Source organism: Bos mutus, chromosome 5 (assembly GCF_027580195.1).
Source record: "Bos mutus isolate GX-2022 chromosome 5, NWIPB_WYAK_1.1, whole genome shotgun sequence".
Classification (NCBI taxonomy): domain Eukaryota; kingdom Metazoa; phylum Chordata; class Mammalia; order Artiodactyla; family Bovidae; genus Bos; species Bos mutus.
The window spans coordinates 23,141,783-23,161,156 of record NC_091621.1 but is presented as its reverse complement, the minus strand read 5'-3'; the positions used below and the strand labels follow the sequence as shown (position 1 = coordinate 23,161,156).

At 34.9% G+C, this 19,374-nt stretch overlaps 1 protein-coding gene across 1 annotated transcript in view; it reads right to left on the bottom strand.

Moving 5' to 3' along the window:
* The window catches only part of TBK1 (TANK binding kinase 1), a 45,053-nt gene that overhangs the window by 12,586 nt on the left and 13,093 nt on the right, over positions 1-19,374 (bottom strand). The window contains exons 6-13 of the mRNA XM_005902530.3: positions 15,169-15,329; positions 12,215-12,325; positions 8,991-9,170; positions 6,320-6,516; positions 5,400-5,458; positions 4,912-5,003; positions 3,323-3,424; positions 1,969-2,047 (exon numbers count right to left, since the gene is read on the bottom strand). Coding sequence (XP_005902592.1) covers positions 1,969-2,047; positions 3,323-3,424; positions 4,912-5,003; positions 5,400-5,458; positions 6,320-6,516; positions 8,991-9,170; positions 12,215-12,325; positions 15,169-15,329 — 981 coding nt within the window. The remainder of the gene's footprint in view (positions 1-1,968; positions 2,048-3,322; positions 3,425-4,911; positions 5,004-5,399; positions 5,459-6,319; positions 6,517-8,990; positions 9,171-12,214; positions 12,326-15,168; positions 15,330-19,374) is intronic.

The following is a 19,374-nucleotide window of genomic DNA, read 5'->3' as shown; positions in this document are numbered from 1 at the left end:
AACAGTAAAAAGTACTATTACCAACAAAAAAACACCTGGAAAATGCCTTTACTATAATGTCATACAAAAAATAAAAAAAACTGTATATACATAGGGAAAAAAATCATTTAATAATATATATAAAAAGACAACCAAACAGTGATTGACAAAATTTTAGCACCATCAGAATCATTTGGAGAGCTTGCAACACTGACTGCTGGGCCCTACCATCAGTTTCTGATTCAACAGGTGGGGCCCCAAAATGTGCATTTCTAACAAGTTCTCATGTGAGGTGAGGCTGCTATTTCAAGAATTACTCTGAGAATCAGAGTAACTGAATCAGAGTAACTGAACAGAACTTTTAATAATCATTTTTGATTGGTATGTATATACATAACCTTTTCTAACTTATATATCTTACTTTTATGGTGGGAAAAAATTTTGAGGTCTCCATTAGGGAAGGAGCCACAACAACTCAACATGTATGAGGAAAAACACTGAAATCTAGTGAAAAACAAATGGCCTGAAGTTAAAGCCCTGACTTTGTAAGACTCCATGAATATTTTAACCATCCATGCTTTGTTTCTCCTACGAAATCTAAATCCTCACAAAAATGTCATAAAAATGAGAAACATTTTGGACTCCATGAAAGAAAACATGCAATTTCAATTCAAAGTGCTGAAATGACAGCGGCACTTGAAAGTGCCGTGAGGTCTATGAGCTGGTAAGTCAAGCTCCAAAACAAAGGCAGAAAAAATAATAGAAAACGTTTACAACAATATGACTGCCTGTATTTTAATATGGACAGATACTGGGGAAAACTATTTCCCGTTTCTCTGACTTTTCATGTCTATTCTATAGAAACATTTTCCAAACGTTTTTGGTCATGACCTATAGAAAGAAATTCACTTTGTTTTAACCCAGTATCATTAAAGCGTAAACAGTAAAACTGAACAGAAAGTTTCATGGACTAGTAATATCCTTATATGTGATGCATTGTGACATTTTCTACTCTATTTCATTTTTAAAACATTGCTGGTTGCAACGCCATTAAACTTTACAACTACTAATTGTTCATGGCTCATATTTTGAAAACCATTATTTCAGATCTAAAACTGAGGAAAAGAAATAACTAAAAATCAGCCTAAGCTTGGAAAGAGAAAAGGAGTATAACAGCAAGTTCTAAAATTTCTAACATCCATTTCATGACAGAATACTTAAAATACTAAAAGCATGCAGGAGTATATACAGCATTTTTATTTATCTCGTTTAATTGGTACAATAACCTGTGAGGTAGGCAGAGTACGAAACTACCCATTTTAAAGAAGAAAAAAGCAAGAATGCACAGAATTGAAGGCCTTGCTTAATTACGTAGCCAGGCAGGAATCACTGGGTAAACAGGGACTATCTGGGATTAGGAGTCATTTCACAATACCTAATTTCATGCTCTTCCACCACACATTTTAGTAAGAGATCCAGAGATTACTTGAAATGCTACTGCATTTTTCAGCAGAGATTTTGTCCTAATTTCTTTTTCAGTTATAGAAACAAATTATTGCCTTGAGAAACTCAAATCTTTCTTTCCTTACTTTTTATTTTAGAAAAGATTGGGTATTTTCCTAACTTGCATCTATTTCTAAACAAGTTTATACATTCTGCATGTCAAATTACATTTATGAACTTGCTTTAACTTCCACAAAAGCAACGCAAAAGCACTCTGAATTCTAAAGACAGAAAGGGAGAGAAGAGAAGAGAAGAGAGAGACAGAAATGGGCTTAAAGCAAAGAAGGCATTTGGAAATGTCATGAAGAACTTCACGGCAGTAAAGGGTATTTAAATAATTATGAATAGTTTTTTACAGTAGGAAAAGGCTACTATTTCTCCTGAGATCTTTAGGTACATCATCTCTCTAGGAAAGTTCATTTTTAATATTGTCATCAAAGGAATAGACTATGAACCTACAATTGTCATAACTTTGTAAACACTTACTCTCAACAGCTTGGTGTGTATGTCTGAAATTTCACCTAACTCTGCTGCTTCTAGGTTGATCTTCATCAACTTTTCATATCTGTACAAAAACAAGTACAGAAAAATTAAATGGGCATAGATTTTAAAAGATGTTTCATAAATTATATTTGACCTATTATCATAACGATTTAAGAATAGAATATTGAATGCAAAGCCTACAATCAACAATTTCAAGAAAACATGATGTCTCTATAAAAATGCAATTTTATATATTTGTATTTATAAATGTTCAGACTAAGAGATAAACTATAAAAGACAACTTTACTTCAGTCTTATGCCAGGATAGTCAAAATACTAGATTTCTGATTTAATGGAGGTCAGCAGTATATACAGGTTCAGTTATTATTTTTTCTACACAGTACAAGTAGTAGAGCCTAGGAACAGGGCAGTTTAAAATATCACTGTGTTTCAAAAGGCATTCTCAGGAATAAGTAAGAGTAAATTAAACAATAGTAAGTAAGAGTAAACAAAGTAACAGTAAGTAAGAGTAAACTAAAGAATAATAAGTAAGAGTCAATTAAATACTAATATAAGTAAGAATAAACTTATTAATATAGCGCTGAAGAATATGCTTTTGAACTGTGGTGTTGGAGAAGACTCTTGAGAGTCCCTTGGACTGCAAGGGGATCAAACCGATCAATTCTAAAGGAAATCAGTCCTGAATATTCATTGGAGGGACTGATGCTGAAGCTGAAGCTCCAATACTTTGGTCACCTGATGTAAAGAACTGACTTATTGGTAAAGACCCTGATAATGGGAAAAACTGAAGGCAGGAGAAGAAGGGGACAAGAGGATGAGATGGTTGGATGGCATCACCGCCTCGATGGACATGAGTCTGAGCAAGTTCTGGGAGTTGGTGATGGACAAGGAGGCCTGGCATGCTGCAGTCTATGGGGTTGCAAAGGGTTGACTGAGCGACTGAAGTGAAGAATAAATTGAAGAATAATCCCCAAATTCTAAAACTACTTTCAAAATACAGTTTTAGAATAACTTCCTACTTTCTTTGATTACAGGTTTTATATTTCCTATGCAGAGTTGTATGTTTAGCAGGTAAAAAATTGAAATGTTTCTAATTCAGATTCCTTTTCCTTTTCAAAGGGAAGGAGAAAATGCTACCAAAGAGATGGTATCATTTCTTACTGAGACAACTGGATATTTCTGCCCTTGTGAGGAAATGACTTAATCTAAGGTTGTCCCTTAACAGAAAGACTTGCATGGCATGCTATATCATGTTAACAATAACTAAACAAATTAAACAGAAATGGAATAATAGTTAACATTTTAACTATTATCAGTAAGATGGCAATCTACTCACACTTTCACAGTTTTTTCAATGTTTCTGATGCAGAAATCCAATGTGATCACAACTTCTGTCTTTTTGTGAACAGTTTCATTATAGTCATCTTTAACTAATTCTCTAAAAAATAATAATATTCTTATTAGTCTATCTAAGGAATTATTTATTTGCTGTTGTCTTTCACTAATTACACTGATGTACTACCTTCTGTTCACACAAACTTCTTAATAGTCTTGATATATTATGAAAGCCAATTACCTTTTTATTACTGAAAGCATCTCTGTAACACTTATCCAGGGCACAAACCATTACCAGGTCAATAATTTGGAAATCTAAGGCATTCAAATTACATTAAGGAATAAAAATTAATCTTCAACCACACAAATAAGCTGAACAACATTATATTTTATACCACCAGAATTAATTTTTACTGTTCATAGTAGACTACTGTCTGATTTATACTTTAAATCAATAAATATGATCTCTAAGGAAACACATAATGAGACAGTATATAACTGAAGAGCTTCTGATCTATATCAAGTCAGCAAACTAAGGCCTGATGCCTGTTTTTGCTAAAAAGAGTATTTATATTTTTAAAGTTTGTAAAAACAAAATGAAAACAAAGAAAACTTGTGGCCCATGAAGCCTAAAAGAGTTATTATTTGAAAAAATATGCCAACAGTGGTCTACATGAAAAACTATTTTCTTATAACTTATTGAACTAAAAACTAATAAGTAAAAAAATAAAAGGTTCATAGAGCTGTGACTTGGACAGAAAAGAGCAAGAGAAAACAAGAGCTGTTAGTAACAATGCTATGATACTGAATGAAGTCAACATTTAGATTTTCCCAGAAACCGTTTAGTAAAAATAAACAGGCTTCTTAATAGAAAGAGAAAAGCACAGGTTTACAAGTTGGGTATGTGAACACATAAAAAATATTTGAAGCATAAATGACAGGTTTAACATAAAGGTGACAGAAAAAAAAAAGAGGCTTATACTTTTTTCTTCTTAGAAAAAAACAGCAGACCAAGAATGATGAAACGCTTCCTGTATGTTTTTGTGAGAAGGGAAGGACAGGTGTGAGGTGGGTATACACAAACTGTCACAAGCATTAAAGCCCAGGAGCACACGAGTCCATCATTATGTGTCTATAAAATCCAAAAGCTTCAAATGACGTTGTATAGAACTAAAGGCATGGTTTTTAAGAGAGACCATTCATTCTCCACTTCTCTGAGGACATATATACTTATCCACAAAACATTTCTTAGGGTCATGGGACCATGGCAGTGAAAGCATGAGTCCTAACTACTGGACCACTGGGGAAGTCCCATTTTCTCCTGATCTGTTTTAAAATTTAAAATTTAATTTTTAAAAATTTTAAAATTCAGATACTATTTGTCCTGTCTTATATTTTGTAGGAATAAAATTAAAGGAAAAAAAAGCTGCTAAATATTTTGTAAACTAAATGTGAAACAAATGTACTATAGTAAAAATCATGCACGTGACCCTACCTAGTCTGAAGAGGTAAAGTACCCATGAAGAGATGATCAGTTATTTAGTGAGGTCTATGTGAAGATCAATTTTCAAATTTCAATCCATTACTTACATCAACCATCGTATCCCCTTTCTCACTAATTCCTGATAAAGCAGCAAGGTACTGGCAATTCTACAGGCATAACACACAACTCCTGTCATTGCCTAATGAAGAGATACAAAGTGTCAATATTTGGTGCTAAATTGTGGTATAGGGTAAGAAAAACTTTCACATAAAATTTTTCAAACATTCCTATTTTTATCATTAAAAACAGGATAAAGCTACTAGTTCCTAAAAGCTAAGGACAGATATAACTGCAATAAACATTTCATCCTTAATATAATAATGGTAAACATGCATTGTCTCAATGAAGAACATTTTCTTATGTGTTCAAGAAAAGATATAAAGAAGAGAGAACATGAGACAATTTGTAATGGATAACAATCTAAATGAATAATTTCCTAAGCTATACAGGTGTATATAAAGATACACTTTTTATTGCTTCCATTATTGATAATTTTAATTCAGATGTTTAGATAGTAATTTAATTAAATACTAACCTTAGCCATGCTGGCATCCCCATCTAAATCATAACGTGGATGTACTTTAGGGAGGGAAACTGAAATATGAAATAAAATAGTTAAAATCAGAAATAAAAAATGCATTATTTTAACCTTTATACATCAACCTCCAAATCAAACATTAACCTCTAAATTACCTTTAAATTAAACATTAGTGTTAAAAACTCTTTAATGTTCTTTCCCTGGTTTAAAAACAAACATGCTCATTCTTTAACAAATTACTACCTGAACTATTTCTAAGGAGTTTCACCTCTTTTTCTTAAATATATTCCAACATAACAAATTCAATGCTTTTCTTTAAATCTAAATCAAATCCCAAAGATCTAAATACAAATGTAAAATTTCAGGTAATTTTTTTTCACCATCAGAATTAATAATTTAAAAGATTCCAAAATATAGATCTAATTATTCTTAGATTCCAAAGCCTGGCAAAGGGTCCTATTCACCCTGAAAACAATAAACATTTGTTGAAATTTATGATACAAAAGGTTATTCTGAGGGTTAGTAAAATATTAAAAGCAGAGAGCTACAGTAAAACATGTATGACAAAGTATTTTACCATTTTATAAACAAAATATTTACTGTCAAATCTTGTTATCTATGAGGATTTTAAATTGTACTACTACTCATTTGATTAACTTACAAATTTTAATATTTATAAAAGTTCCACATTAATGTCATCATTAATCAACTTTATGAAGATGACAATCATTTTTATAGTTTTTTTTCCCTTGGGCTGCGCTGTGTGTCTTGTGGGATCGTATTTCCCCAACCAGAGACAGAACCCAGGCCCTCAGCAGTGAAAGTGTGGAGCTGTAACCACTGGACCACCAGGGAATTCCCAGTTCGTTGTTGTTTTTTAATGGCTAGTAAGAACAACAAGAAAAATCCCAACTTACTTTTTTCATATATCAATCCTATGGTACTCAGAGGTTCCCGGCTTACTACAAAGATAGGGTTTTCCTCAGAAGTTTTAGGGAAATGCTGTGCCAGTCTTCCAGGTTCTAGAACTAAACGTCGTCCTTCATATATAAGCTCTTGATTTGAAGAAATAATTTTGGTTTGTTTATATACTAGTTCATGAAATACAGTAGCACTGTGTGAGAAAAATCGAAAAGGACAACATAATTGGGATAAAATGAGAGGTAAAATCTTTTTTTTAAAACCAGTGCCACGACATCCATTTCTCAGTAAAACTTTAGATTGTGACCAGTCCACAGAAATGCTGCTTTGTTGATGTGGACACTATAAAGTCTACTAAACTGAAAATTCCACATGGTCTATCGGTATGGCAGTCAATTCCAAGACATTTTTATGTCTGGACACCTATATTGGATATGTGCAATTCACAGGAGTCTTAGTATTTCATAAATGGGAGCCAATACAGAAGACAGTTTGAGGTTACTGACTGGAGTCAGAACAGCTGGGCTCAAATTTCAGTTTGCTTGCTTACCACTTACTTACTACCTTAAACTACTTAACTTTTCTGTGCTGTGTTTCTTTATCCACAGAATGGGAGTAACAGTCCTCACCTCACAGAACTGTTGTGAGGACTACATGACAAATATATAAGGAATTGAGAACATCACTTACAACATGAGTATATAATATGTGTTAAATAAGCTAATAAAATCAGGTATTTTCAAAATGATGTTTTGGGGGAAAAGGTAGATTCTCCCTAAAAAGATCCATGAAAAAAAGAAACAAACCAACATTCCAGCAGCACTGTTGTGATTTTTCTCTGCCAAAAAGCCTCTGCTGTGATTTTTGGCTCGGGCTCAGGTGGGCTTTCTATGTACACATATACTCTTACAATGAAATAGTGGCCAACACCTAACTATGGTACATTTCTATTCAGGCTATTAAGCACCAAAATATAGATGATGATTAAATATATTTTAGACAGCATATTAAAAAGCAGAGACATTACTTTGCCAACAAAAGTCTACCTGGTCAAGGCTATGGTTTTTCCAGTAGTCATGTATGGATGTGAGAGTTGGACTATAAAGAAAGCTGAGTGCCAAAGAACTGATGCTTCTGAACTGTGGTGTTGGAGAAGACTCTTGAGAGCCCCTTGGACTGCAAGGAGATCCAACCAGTCCATCCTAAGAAGATCAGTCCTAGGTGTTCATTGGAAGGACTGATGCTGAAGCTGAAACTCCAATACTCTGGCCACCTGATGCGAAGAGCTGACTCATTTGAAAAGACCCTGATGCTGCAAAAGATTGAAGGCAGGAGGAGAAGGGGATGATAGAGGATGAGATGGCTGGATGGCATCACCGACTCAATGGACATGAAGTTGGGTAAACTCTGGGAGTTGGTGATGGACAGGGAGGCCTGGCGTGCTGCAATTCATGGGGTTGCAAAGAGTCGGACACGACTGAGCAATTGAACTGAACTGAACCTAATGTTATATTAATATTATTTTATTCATTCTATTTACATTATTTTCAATGTTTATAATATTGTAATGTTAGTTAGTGTTAGTCACTTAGTCGTGTCTGACTCTGCAACCCCAGAGACTAAAGCCCACCAGCCTCCTCTGTCTATGAAATTCTCCAGGCAAGAATACTAGAGTGGGTAGCCACTGCCTTCTCAAGGGGACCTTCCTGACCAGGGATCAAACCTGGGTCTCCTGCACTGCAGGCAGATTCTTTACCATCTGAACCACCAGGGAAGCCCCTTATTGGATACAGATATTAGACAAAATGTCTAAAGTTTTATTCCATCTAATTGATTTTATTCCTTAATAAATAACCAGTGAAAGTCTCTTTTTTAATTTCATGAGGCATCAAAACTGCTACCTGAGTCTTGTTAAAATAGAAACTAAGGCATATAGAATGGGTTTGTAATGCTTTCCACTTTCATTTAAAAAAAGCATTTTGAGATCACTGTAGGTTCATGTGCAATTGAAAGAAATTGTATAGAGAGACACTAAATACTCTTCACTCAGTTTACCCCCGGTGGTAACATCTTGCATAAGTATAGTACACTATTATAATCAGGACCTTGATACTGACATAATCCACCTATCTTATTCAGATTTCCCTAGTTCTACATGTAAAGGTGTGTGTGATTTAGTTATATGTAGTTTTATCACATGGGTAGATTTTTATCACGTAGGTATAATCTGTTTTTTTAAGATAAAAGGAATGGGTCTTTCCCCAGCACTCAAGGGCTTTAGGCCACATATGCAAATAATTACATGAACTATCTTTAAGACTTATGCTTTAATATTTTTAAGTGACAGGACAATACTCTTAATAAAACCTGGCTCATTTATTAGTAAATGCTAATTGTAGTTATGTGGTTAAGTAATTTGAAAGAAGGCACATAAAGGAAAATAGTCTTGTAAAATTTGTAGTTTAAGAACAAGTTAGCTTACTTGTAAATTTTAGAAAATTAATCTTTTTACTTTAAAGATAAGTGAAAAGTAATTTACTAAGTACCAAAACATTTTCTAACACTTTCTACCCAGAAATGGGTACATCTTTTCTTCACCTGATTTGTGAAGATACGTAACTATTATATAACATCATGATATAGGAAAAAATATAAAGAGGTACTTACGTATTATAGCCATGAATATAAACTTTATGAGCTGTCATTTGTTGTAGTGAAAAGACATGAACTATCATCCGGTGAAGTATATCACTAGTTTCTGCAAAAAACTGGTCAAAACCCCAACACTTTTCTTGATCTGCCTCAAGGATGTTTGCAAGAACAGGAGTAAGCAGAACTTGAAGACCCCTAAAATAGTATTGAAAAGAATTACATGAAGAATCTAAGTACAAAATCATAATATTTACCAACAAATCAAAGGAACTGTTATTACTATTATCAGATAAGATTAATTTAAAATTGTAAAAAATCTACCAACTTTTTGGAAAGCCAGGTAACCTTGATTTAATATTACTTGTCAATGAACCAGGGATTATGGTATTTTTATGTTGGCTTTTACATGTTATTTTCTTTGATTCTCTCCTTCCCTAGTTTCCTCACTTTTCCAAACATCCTAACATTGTATATACATGGCTATCCAGGTGAGATCAGTTGACTGGAACCCTGTGGTCATGAGGATAATGGTTTAACTTCAGGGTCATTAATGTCCTTTTAACATGTCACTCCAACACCTAATTTTTTATGCTGAATTCATATGCCTTTTGTAGCATACTTCTTCAAGAAGGAAAATCACTATAATCATTTAGCAATCAATTAATGCCAATTAAACTAAGAATAATCTTTGACTGTGTTAGTCGCTCAGTCTTGTCCGACTCTGTGACCCCATGGATTGTAGCCTGCCAGGCTCCTCTGTCCATAGAATTCTCCAGGTAAGAATACTGGAGTGGATTGCCATTTCCTTCTCCAGAGGATCTTCCTGACCCAGGGACTGAATCTGGGGTCTCCTGCATTGCAGGTGGACGCTTTACCGTCTGAGCTACTAGGGAAGCCTCCAATCTTTAACTAATAAACTTAAATATTAAAAAAAAAAAAATGAATGGAAAGAACTTAATTCTTTCTCATGCACTACCTGAATTTTAAAATATGTTTAAATAGACTCACTCATGGAATTTCAAGTCATCTTAAAAATATATTCTTGACTACATGACAATGAAATAATTATCTGTTAACAGTTTTTACGGTATGTGTATGCAGCATGTGCGTGCTCAGTCGTGTCCGACTCTTTGCAACTCCACAGACTGTAGCCCACCAGACTCTGTCCATGGAATTTTCCAGGCAAGAATACTCAAGTGGGTTTCCATTTCCTTCTCTGAAGAATCTTTCTGGCCCAGGGCTCAAACCCAGGTCTTTTGCCGCATCTCCTGCATTGCAGGTGGATTCTTTATTGCTGAGCCACCAGGAAAGCCCACCAAGTCTTGATGATAATCTGAATCTGAGGATTCAGTGGAGCTCTGAGTTACATACACACATGAACTTTGAATTACGTCAATCTATTTTTCACTTATATCTGTTTTCACTCAAGCTGAGTTAGATTTGTCTCATTGGCTATCTAGTCTTGACTAATACATATGAGAAAGAAGATGGTTATCTTTTTTCTGTAGTTCTTACATTTTTGGTAGTTGTTTTCATTATTGATTGTTAGTACTCAAAGTCTTTAGTATTTAAAAAAATCATATAACATACTTTGATACCTAAGCAATTTTTATAAAAAAATTTATAACTTAGTATACTGAAGAATAATTAGATAAGGCCTGCTACCCTCCTGAAATATGCAATCTATATTTCAGACTGACACAACACTGTGTGAATGTCAGCAATATAGTTAAACATTAAACAGCGAGTGCTCATTTCCTGACCCCTTTAAATTTTATCAGTTTTGCCTGAGATTTTCCAAATGGGTACTTTTCTAAATCAAAATTTAACACAGATCACTACTATAACATTGAATTTCTGCTCTCCAATAAAGTGACTTTCTCTTGGTAATTCTAGTTGCATGACACAATTTAGTTTTGGAGACTTTTAACACACAAAAATGAAACTGTCAGGCCAGTGGTTTTCTTTTTTTTTTTTCTTTTAATTAATTTTATTTTTAAACTTTACATAATTGTATTAGTTTTGCCAAATATCAAAATGAATCCACCACAGGTATACATGTGTTCCCCATCCTGAACCCTCCTCCCTCCTCCCTCCCCATACCATCCCTCTGGGTCGTCCCAGTGCACCAGCCCCAAGCATCCAGTATCGTGCATTGAACCTGGACTGGCATCTCGTTTCATACATGATATTTTACATGTTTCAATGCCATTCTCCCAAATCTTCCCACCCTCTCCCTCTCCCACAGAGGCCAGTGGTTTTCAAAAATTATTTCCGCACTGGAACTACTGGTTTAAATGAGTTTTCACAGATATCAATACATAAAATGACAGAACATATTTCATTAACTTGTGGTATATATAGTATATATGTACAGTCTAAATATTTTGAATAAACATATTTACTTATATGTTGAAAGTAATACAAAAAGCACCCACAGATTCTAAAAGGCGTTAAACCAATAAAACATAACCTATATGTTCACTTGTGGATTATACAATCCCCACACTCAAGAAAAATGGAAAGTAATTCAGTAATTACAAATTCTAAATACTGATGATTGCCTTGGTTTTATTTCAGAGTAAAATCTAAAATAATTTACTCTCAAATTAGCACAACTTTGTAAATCAAATATACATCAATAAAAAAAGATATACAACAGAAAAAAAAATTTACTCTCTACTTTTAATTTCCTTTACCTTAAATCTCTCTCTGTGATAACAGGATTCATGTATAATTTGAGTTCTGGCTGCTATATTAAGACCCATATGAACTTTTGAAATGCTGGAAAAAGCAGTAGAAAACTGTTATTTCTCACCTTTTGAATAATAGGTTTACTTTTTGAAAATGAGGGTAATATTAGACTTCTTCAACGTTTGTTTCTTAGAACTCTAGTTATTCCTATCTGTACCAGTATTTGTGCTTGGTCATAATGAAGGTCAGCACAAGAGACACCGAAGTCCTAAGCTGGAACCCCACACTGGACACAATTCTAAGACCAGTGATTAGCAATCTGAAAAATGTATGTATGCTCTATGTCTTAAAAGAGATCTGGCAATATTATTTACATAGACTCAAATCAATCTTTACATTTCCACAAAGATGAAAATTACAAATCAATGCATGCTTTAATAACATCTACTGAAAAATTAAGAACAAAACTACACTTAAGTATTGGTGACTTTAATCAACAAAGATCCCAACACCAAAGAGAACAGGGCACATAACACTGTACTTACCGAGAAAGACTACAAGAAACAGGCATGTCTCCACTCCAGTCAATTGGTCCATTTTCTGCTTTCTGTACTCCAGATATTGCACCAGAAGGCTTTCCAGTAATTATTTTATACCTTGGGAGGAATAAAAGCAGATTAAAATAAGCAGTTTGTTACTGCATAGCCTATCAAAGGGCTCTGCAAAAATATTTCCTCAGTTGCACCTACAATTATCTACTAGACAAAACTTTGCGACTGATGTTCACAGGATCCATAAAACAATCAAAACACTTTGAATCTGACTGACTGAAGTAGAATAGTGGCTGTACGATTATTTTACATATGCCATAATTAATTTTCATTTGGGTTCTCAGAGTGCCATATAACAGCATCTTGATGTTCACAACAAAAATATTCATTTTTCCATCTGAAAAAATTGAGCAAACACAAAAAAAGTTATGTTACAGAATGTCTCTAGACTAGGAAAAAAGCATCTAATCCCTCTTACTCATATTATCCAAAGGCACAGTCAACTGGACCATGAAATTACTACAGAATGAACAATAGCTTCCTTTAAAAAAAAAAAAAGATAAAACTATACATAGCACAGTATCAGAAAGTTTCTGCATATTGAGAAAATATATACACATTACAGGATTAGATGTGTGTACCAAAATTAAAAGCCAAACTTAATCTGTTTCTTGATGATGGTGATAAAAATAAAGATGAAGTCAAGAAAGAGATGAATGAAGAAGTGAAAGAATACTAATAATGATGGAGGTGGGGCAATGAAAGCAGCCTTACGGGTGTCAGCCCTTTCTAAAACAAAATCTGAAATTAGGAGAGAAATAAGAGGTTCATGCCTTCAAGATGAAAATGTACATCATAACACATCAGAATCTTATGTAAGTTTATAGACAGTATTTCTGACATAATTTTTGATTTATGTCTACATAAATGTGCTCTGAGCAGATTAACATACTCTTTAAAAAAGTAGAAGGAACCAGAACAACTGATCTGAGCTGCTTGCTGTTTCTTCAGTAGAGACAGCCAGGATTTCTGCACTAAGAGATTTTTCAAAGAAGGAAATTAATGTGAAAAATAAGTTGCATTCACGTGAGAAGGATCAGATTGTGGAGAAGTTAAGTAGAGATTTGTGAGAATAATGCAAGAAGAGATGTGAAAAGAATGAATGGCAGAATTCTTAATTAAGGTAATGCTTATAAACTCTTGTAAAAACTTATTTTGTTAAGATACATATCTAAATATATTTATTAACATGTAAATAAGATTCTGAGGGATCAACACTCCTATAATGTGAGAGGAATACATCACTCAATAGTCAAGCAAAACAATCCTTATTATTTCTTAAAGCGCTTCTGAACATTCATTAGCATCAATGTTCATAAAAAGTTTAGTTTCTGTGCAATTAAAGAAAAAAATTCTTCCAATGATATTAGAATGTACCAGGTATTCCCAGTTGTTTATAAGTCATGTTTCCTTTATTAAAGAGCATTACACTTTTATTTAACCCATTCTTACTGCAGCAATACATGCTGATACTGCTTTAAAACACCTATGACAGCAAAGCATGATTAACTGTTTGGCACACTTTATGTTTAATGAAGAAAGACAGAAACTGACTCTAAGCCTTCACTAATGAAGAGATTTTATAAAAAGGACTCTGCTGTGATGATGCTATACCAAAATCAGTACACTAATGGATAACTTCTTCCCACAAATATGTATGCTTTCCTTGACGGAAAACATTCAGGTTTTAGCAAAAGTCATGGTATCAGCTAAACTAGTTTTACCTCCTCAAACAAACAAAAGAAAAAATATGCTTCTCCTAATTTTCTGAGGTAAGACCAAAGATTTTACGTTTACACTTGTGATTATTACTTATAAAGTGTTAGTCGGTCATGTCCGACTCTTTGTGACCCCATGGACTGTAGCCCAGCAGGTTCCCCTGTCCATGGAATTTTTCAGGCAAGAATACTGGAGTGGGTGGCCATTTCCTCCTCCAGGGAATTTTCCCTACCCAGGGATCAAACCTGGGTCTCCTGTATTGCAGGCAGATTCTTTACCATCTGAGCCACCAGGAAAGCTCCACTTATAAAAGGCAGTGTTAAATATATAAAGATGTGAGAGAAACGTCAAAATCTAAAAGAACAGTTGAACACATTAAGGCTGTCAAGTGAGTTATACTTCACTGAACTGAACAACATTCATAACCTCACCTTATAGTTTTATGTGTACAGAGGTTGGCTATTTCTCATGAGGCAAGATCAACCACTAATTTCTTTCAAAACAGAAAGATGTGCGGCCAATGTACAAATGAGTTTTATCATAAACTTCACATCTAACAATCCACCCCTCTTTTCTTCCATTATTTGGTTTATAACAGTGACTTCATATATAGTAATAATTTCCTAGTAACTATGGCAGTTGCATAAATGTATAATGTACTAGTAAAATGCATTCAGCAAAATGTTTTAGACTGAAACAGCAACACTAGAAAAATAATATTACATTAAATGTTATTTTTGAAATAGTTAAAGAAATCAGGTCAGTTCATATTTCTTTTTGATCCACTAATTCTATTAGTGGTTCTATTACTTCATGCAAGTATTTTTTAATTTTCTTAGTTATATGGAGGAAAAAACTAATAAGCATACAAAAAGGACTAAATAGTGCTGAAATAAATTTCAGAAGGCACAATATTTTTAATATGGACTGGATGGACCAAATATGGATGCCATTTATACTTTGTACATAAGATAGTTAAACACAGTATGAAACAGTATCTCTATACATTTTTATAAGGTTGTACTCTTACTAAAAAATCAAATAGTTTAAAATATCGGAAATGATGGCTAGATCAATACTCAGTAGTGTACCTCTCTAACATGATGAAATACAGTAAGACATATACATTTTAAAAATCATTTCTAATTTTAAATGGAGAAATCACTTACATCACTTCCTTATTCCTACGTGGCCCTTCAAATGGTCTAAATGGCAGTGATCCAGTAGCTGCATGGTAAAATGTTACCCCAATGCTCCAAAGATCCACAGTTGCTCCATATTTCTTCTGATGATCTTTTCTTAGCACTGCTCTCTCATACATATCAGGATGCTTTAAAAAGAAAAGAAAAAGCTGCTAACTTGTGTTCTGTGAAATACATTACACAAAAATAGGTATTCAATAATGTCTGGAAATTCTACTTTACTAATAATTTTACTTTCCCAATCTGAAAAGACTATTTCACATCTTCCTCTCTCTCCTCAAACCTCCAATACCACCTCCTTAGACCCTCAATTTTGATGACCTCACTTCATTCTACAGTGAGAAAATGGAAGCAATCAGAGATCAACTCTCCTTTATATCTTTTACCAAAAGCCAACCTACCTGAATCTGTGTTCAGAACCAGTTACAATGGAACTGCTCTTATCAAAGGCTTAACTTTTCCACCTGTGCTGTACCAAGTTGCTTCAGTCGTGTCTGACTCTTTGCACTCCCAGGGACTGTAGCTTGCCAGGTCCCTCTGTGCATGGGATTATCCAGTCAAGAATACTGCAGTGGGTTGCCATTTCCTTCTCCAGGGGATCTTCCCGATCCAGGGATTAAACCCGCATCTCTTATGTCTCTTGCACTGGCAGGCGGGTTCTCTACCACTAGCACCACTTCTGTGCTGTGGGGCCCATCATATCATCTCATCAAATCTAGAAATCAATTCCTAAAACTACCCCTTTTATTTTATGCATCATTTCCCCCCTTTCTATTGGCTCATTTCTTTCAGCTTACACACATGCTTTCATATCTCCCATTAAAAAAAACTCCAAATTGACCTTACAACCTCTTCGAGCTATCATTAAATTTTCTGCTTCCCTCCATAGCAAAACTCAAAACAGCCGTCCACACTGACAATTGCCTTACTTCTTCATCTCCCATTCCAGCCTGTGGCATTAAATGTTACCTATATCCTTTAATGTTCCAAACCATTTCTTGTCCTGAGTTCTGGATTCATATATCCTACAGTTTTCTCAAATGTCTAAAAGGTAACTTAAACTTAAGGTATCAAAAACAGACTCCTGGTCTTCTGACTCAAACCTGCTTCCTTCTAATATTTACCCTTTAAGTAAATGGTATCATCATCTACCCAGTTGCTCATACCCAAAACATATCAGACAGCCTCAATTCCTTTCCCTCGTACCTCACATGCAATCCATGTGAGCAAGTCATAAGGGCTCTAAGATGAAAACTAAATTTCTAGAATAAATTCAGAGGACTAGCCTGATTGGGTATGTTGGAGGATACAGCAACTCAGATAAGTTGGTCTGATGTTCACCACATGGTCCTTAAGCACAGAAGACACTATGATACAGTTGTGAAGAACAGATGGAATTTATAGGGCGTGGCTTAGGAGCTTACAGATCCAGACAGAGATTCTTATGGACATTAAGCTCTGCAAAGGACAGCCAGAAGTCATACATGCTTAGCCTCCGTGACACTGTCTTTATGTAAATTACATGCTGTAAATCAAGATTTTTGGTAGATAAACCTGTAAGAGTGTACTCTGGACCAGAGCAGAGTGATCTCCCAAATGATCCCAAACTAAAACAATGCCTTATGACACTGTGGTATACGGCAGTGGCCCAAGGGACTGGGATAACACTGCTGGGAGGGTGTCTCTACTGTAAATGATGCAGTTTATGAATTCATCTCTCGAAGGGTCACAAGCTCTGGATTATTTTGGGGGGGATGGATGGGACTTTTTTGGGAAATACATTTTAATGAGAAATTAGAAGAGGTGACAAGCATGAGGGGCTTAAGACGTATGTCGGAACATGGCTACCAGATACACAGGGTCTGAGTGGTTTTGCTGATTCTGTGGCCTGGTACATAAGGCATTATTGTCTAAAGAAGCACGAGCCAGACCTCTGTCCTAGCAGAAGGTTCTTACTTTATCAATGGTGCTATGAAGAGGCCAAGAGTACCTGGACATGCCTGATCTTCAAAGAACATGAGGCTGCCAACCTGGGAAGAGCAGATACAGCGATTCTAGAAGGAGACAAAGCGGGACCTCCTCAAAAGGTGCACTAATATAGTTCCTAAATAGTATAGCTGGAAGCCTTCCCTAGGCTGAGAATGATTAGCTGGAATGGCCTGATGCATGCTGGTCTGACATATCTGGGTCCACAGGCTCTCTCCTGAACGTGCTACTTGTATTTGCACAGGGATTAGCATTAGTGTGCCCAGGCCCCTGCATCTGGGACAGGAGCATAAGGACAAACCTACTCTAGGTTCTCAGGTTAAATCGGTTTGGCCAAAATGTTCATTTGAGTTTTCCTGCACTATCTTATGGAAAAACCCGAATGAACTTTTTGGGTAATTCATATTAAGAAAGCCATCATATTAAAAACAGTAGAAGAAAAAATGCTGGTGCTTCCTTTGGTCTTTAACACATAAAAAGGAGAAGATTCAACATCTGGTCCGGGAATTCCAAAATGAGAAAAATTTTCATTTAAAAACAGAAATATTTCTAGACTGCTTAGTTTCAGGCTGTGTGTGTCTTATATCATAACTGCTGGTGTAATCTATTAGAAAAAAGAGTTGGGAATAACCTGAAATAGGAAAATAGACTACAGTAAAATTTCAGCCAAGAGATCAGCATGGACTTGGAAGTTAGTTTATTTAATGTTGTGTTCTTTCCATTTTACAAGTCTGTTAGTGGCAGAGGCTAAATTGTGGCCTTCACAGACTATGTGAAAGACTGACAGTCGGTAATAGGGATCACCCTCACAAAGGCTAGTATGGTACTGCCGTTGTTTCTTTCGATCACCACAGTCATTGGGAAGGGCTACTGGAATTTAGTGGGCAAAGACCAGAGATGAGAGACATCCTGTTGAACATGCTGACTTCCTGCATGACTTTTGAATATCCTGCTAGATATTTGTGCAGCTAAGAAATCTGTTTATAAAGATCTCACTTCATTTTATATGTAAACAGTGTATTTTTGACTATAAAGTAAACAGTATTTTTGTAGCTATAGGAATGCAATATACACAAATCTACTTTATTAAGTTAGAAACTTTATCAGGAATTCTTCAGTGCTTTGGAAAATGATGTCAGTAACAAGACTTATGATAATATGACTCACCAATTCAATACACAGGTTATCACTGCATGTGCACTGGGGGTAACATCATACACAGGTACAGGCATCTAATGATTTCAGTTGTTTGCTACTGAAATTGATAGTAAACTTTTACATATTAAATAGCTATGATTTTATCATATTTTCCTTTATATTAAGATACTATGCTCTTCCTTTAATTAGGTATGCTGGTTGATTATATTATCTAAGAATTTCATTTCAAGATACTGAAAAGAATATTGTAAAACATTTATTATTAACAGGGGGTGACCATACAGGGTAGAAACCACCAGTCTGTGCTCTGGTTGGCTTCTGCTTACTTCTCCAATTCTTATCACCTGCCTTTTCACTAGGTCCAGCTATTCTGTCATCCCTTCTGTTTCCCAAACATCCAAGGTCACTTCTGTTTTTAGGCCTTTGTAGTTGCTTGTAATGCTGCTTTCCCCCCAGATCTTTGCATGGCTTGCCTGTTTTCATCATTAAAGTATCAGCTGACTTAAGATTGAAAGGAAGCTTTCCCCAGCTATCTTTCTTCTGCTTTGCTACCTTATTGTCTTTCCAACACTTAATTATCTGAATTTATCTTATTTACTTGTCTACTGTCCTCACTAGATTGTAGGTTCCACAGGAGCAGAAATCATGTATTTCCGGTACACTACAGAAGTCTCAATTCCCACAACAATGCTTGTACATAAATAGCTGTTGGGTGAATATAATCCATTTTTAGGTTTTTTTTTTTTTTTTTGGCCGCACTGCACAGCAGGATCTTAATTCCCCGACTAGGGACTAAACCCGTGCCCCTGCACTCTAAGTGTGAAGTCTTAACCACTGGACTGTCAGAGAAGTCCCCATTTTTAAGTACTCTTAATAAAAGATTATCAAAATACAACTGCAGATTAATTAGTGGTTACATATTGATAGAACAAGTTAAGATACTTTAATGCATGCCAGAGTTAGAACAATCTGAATAAAGTTATAGGGGCACCTTGACTTTATTCAAATTATAAAATAACCATCACAGAA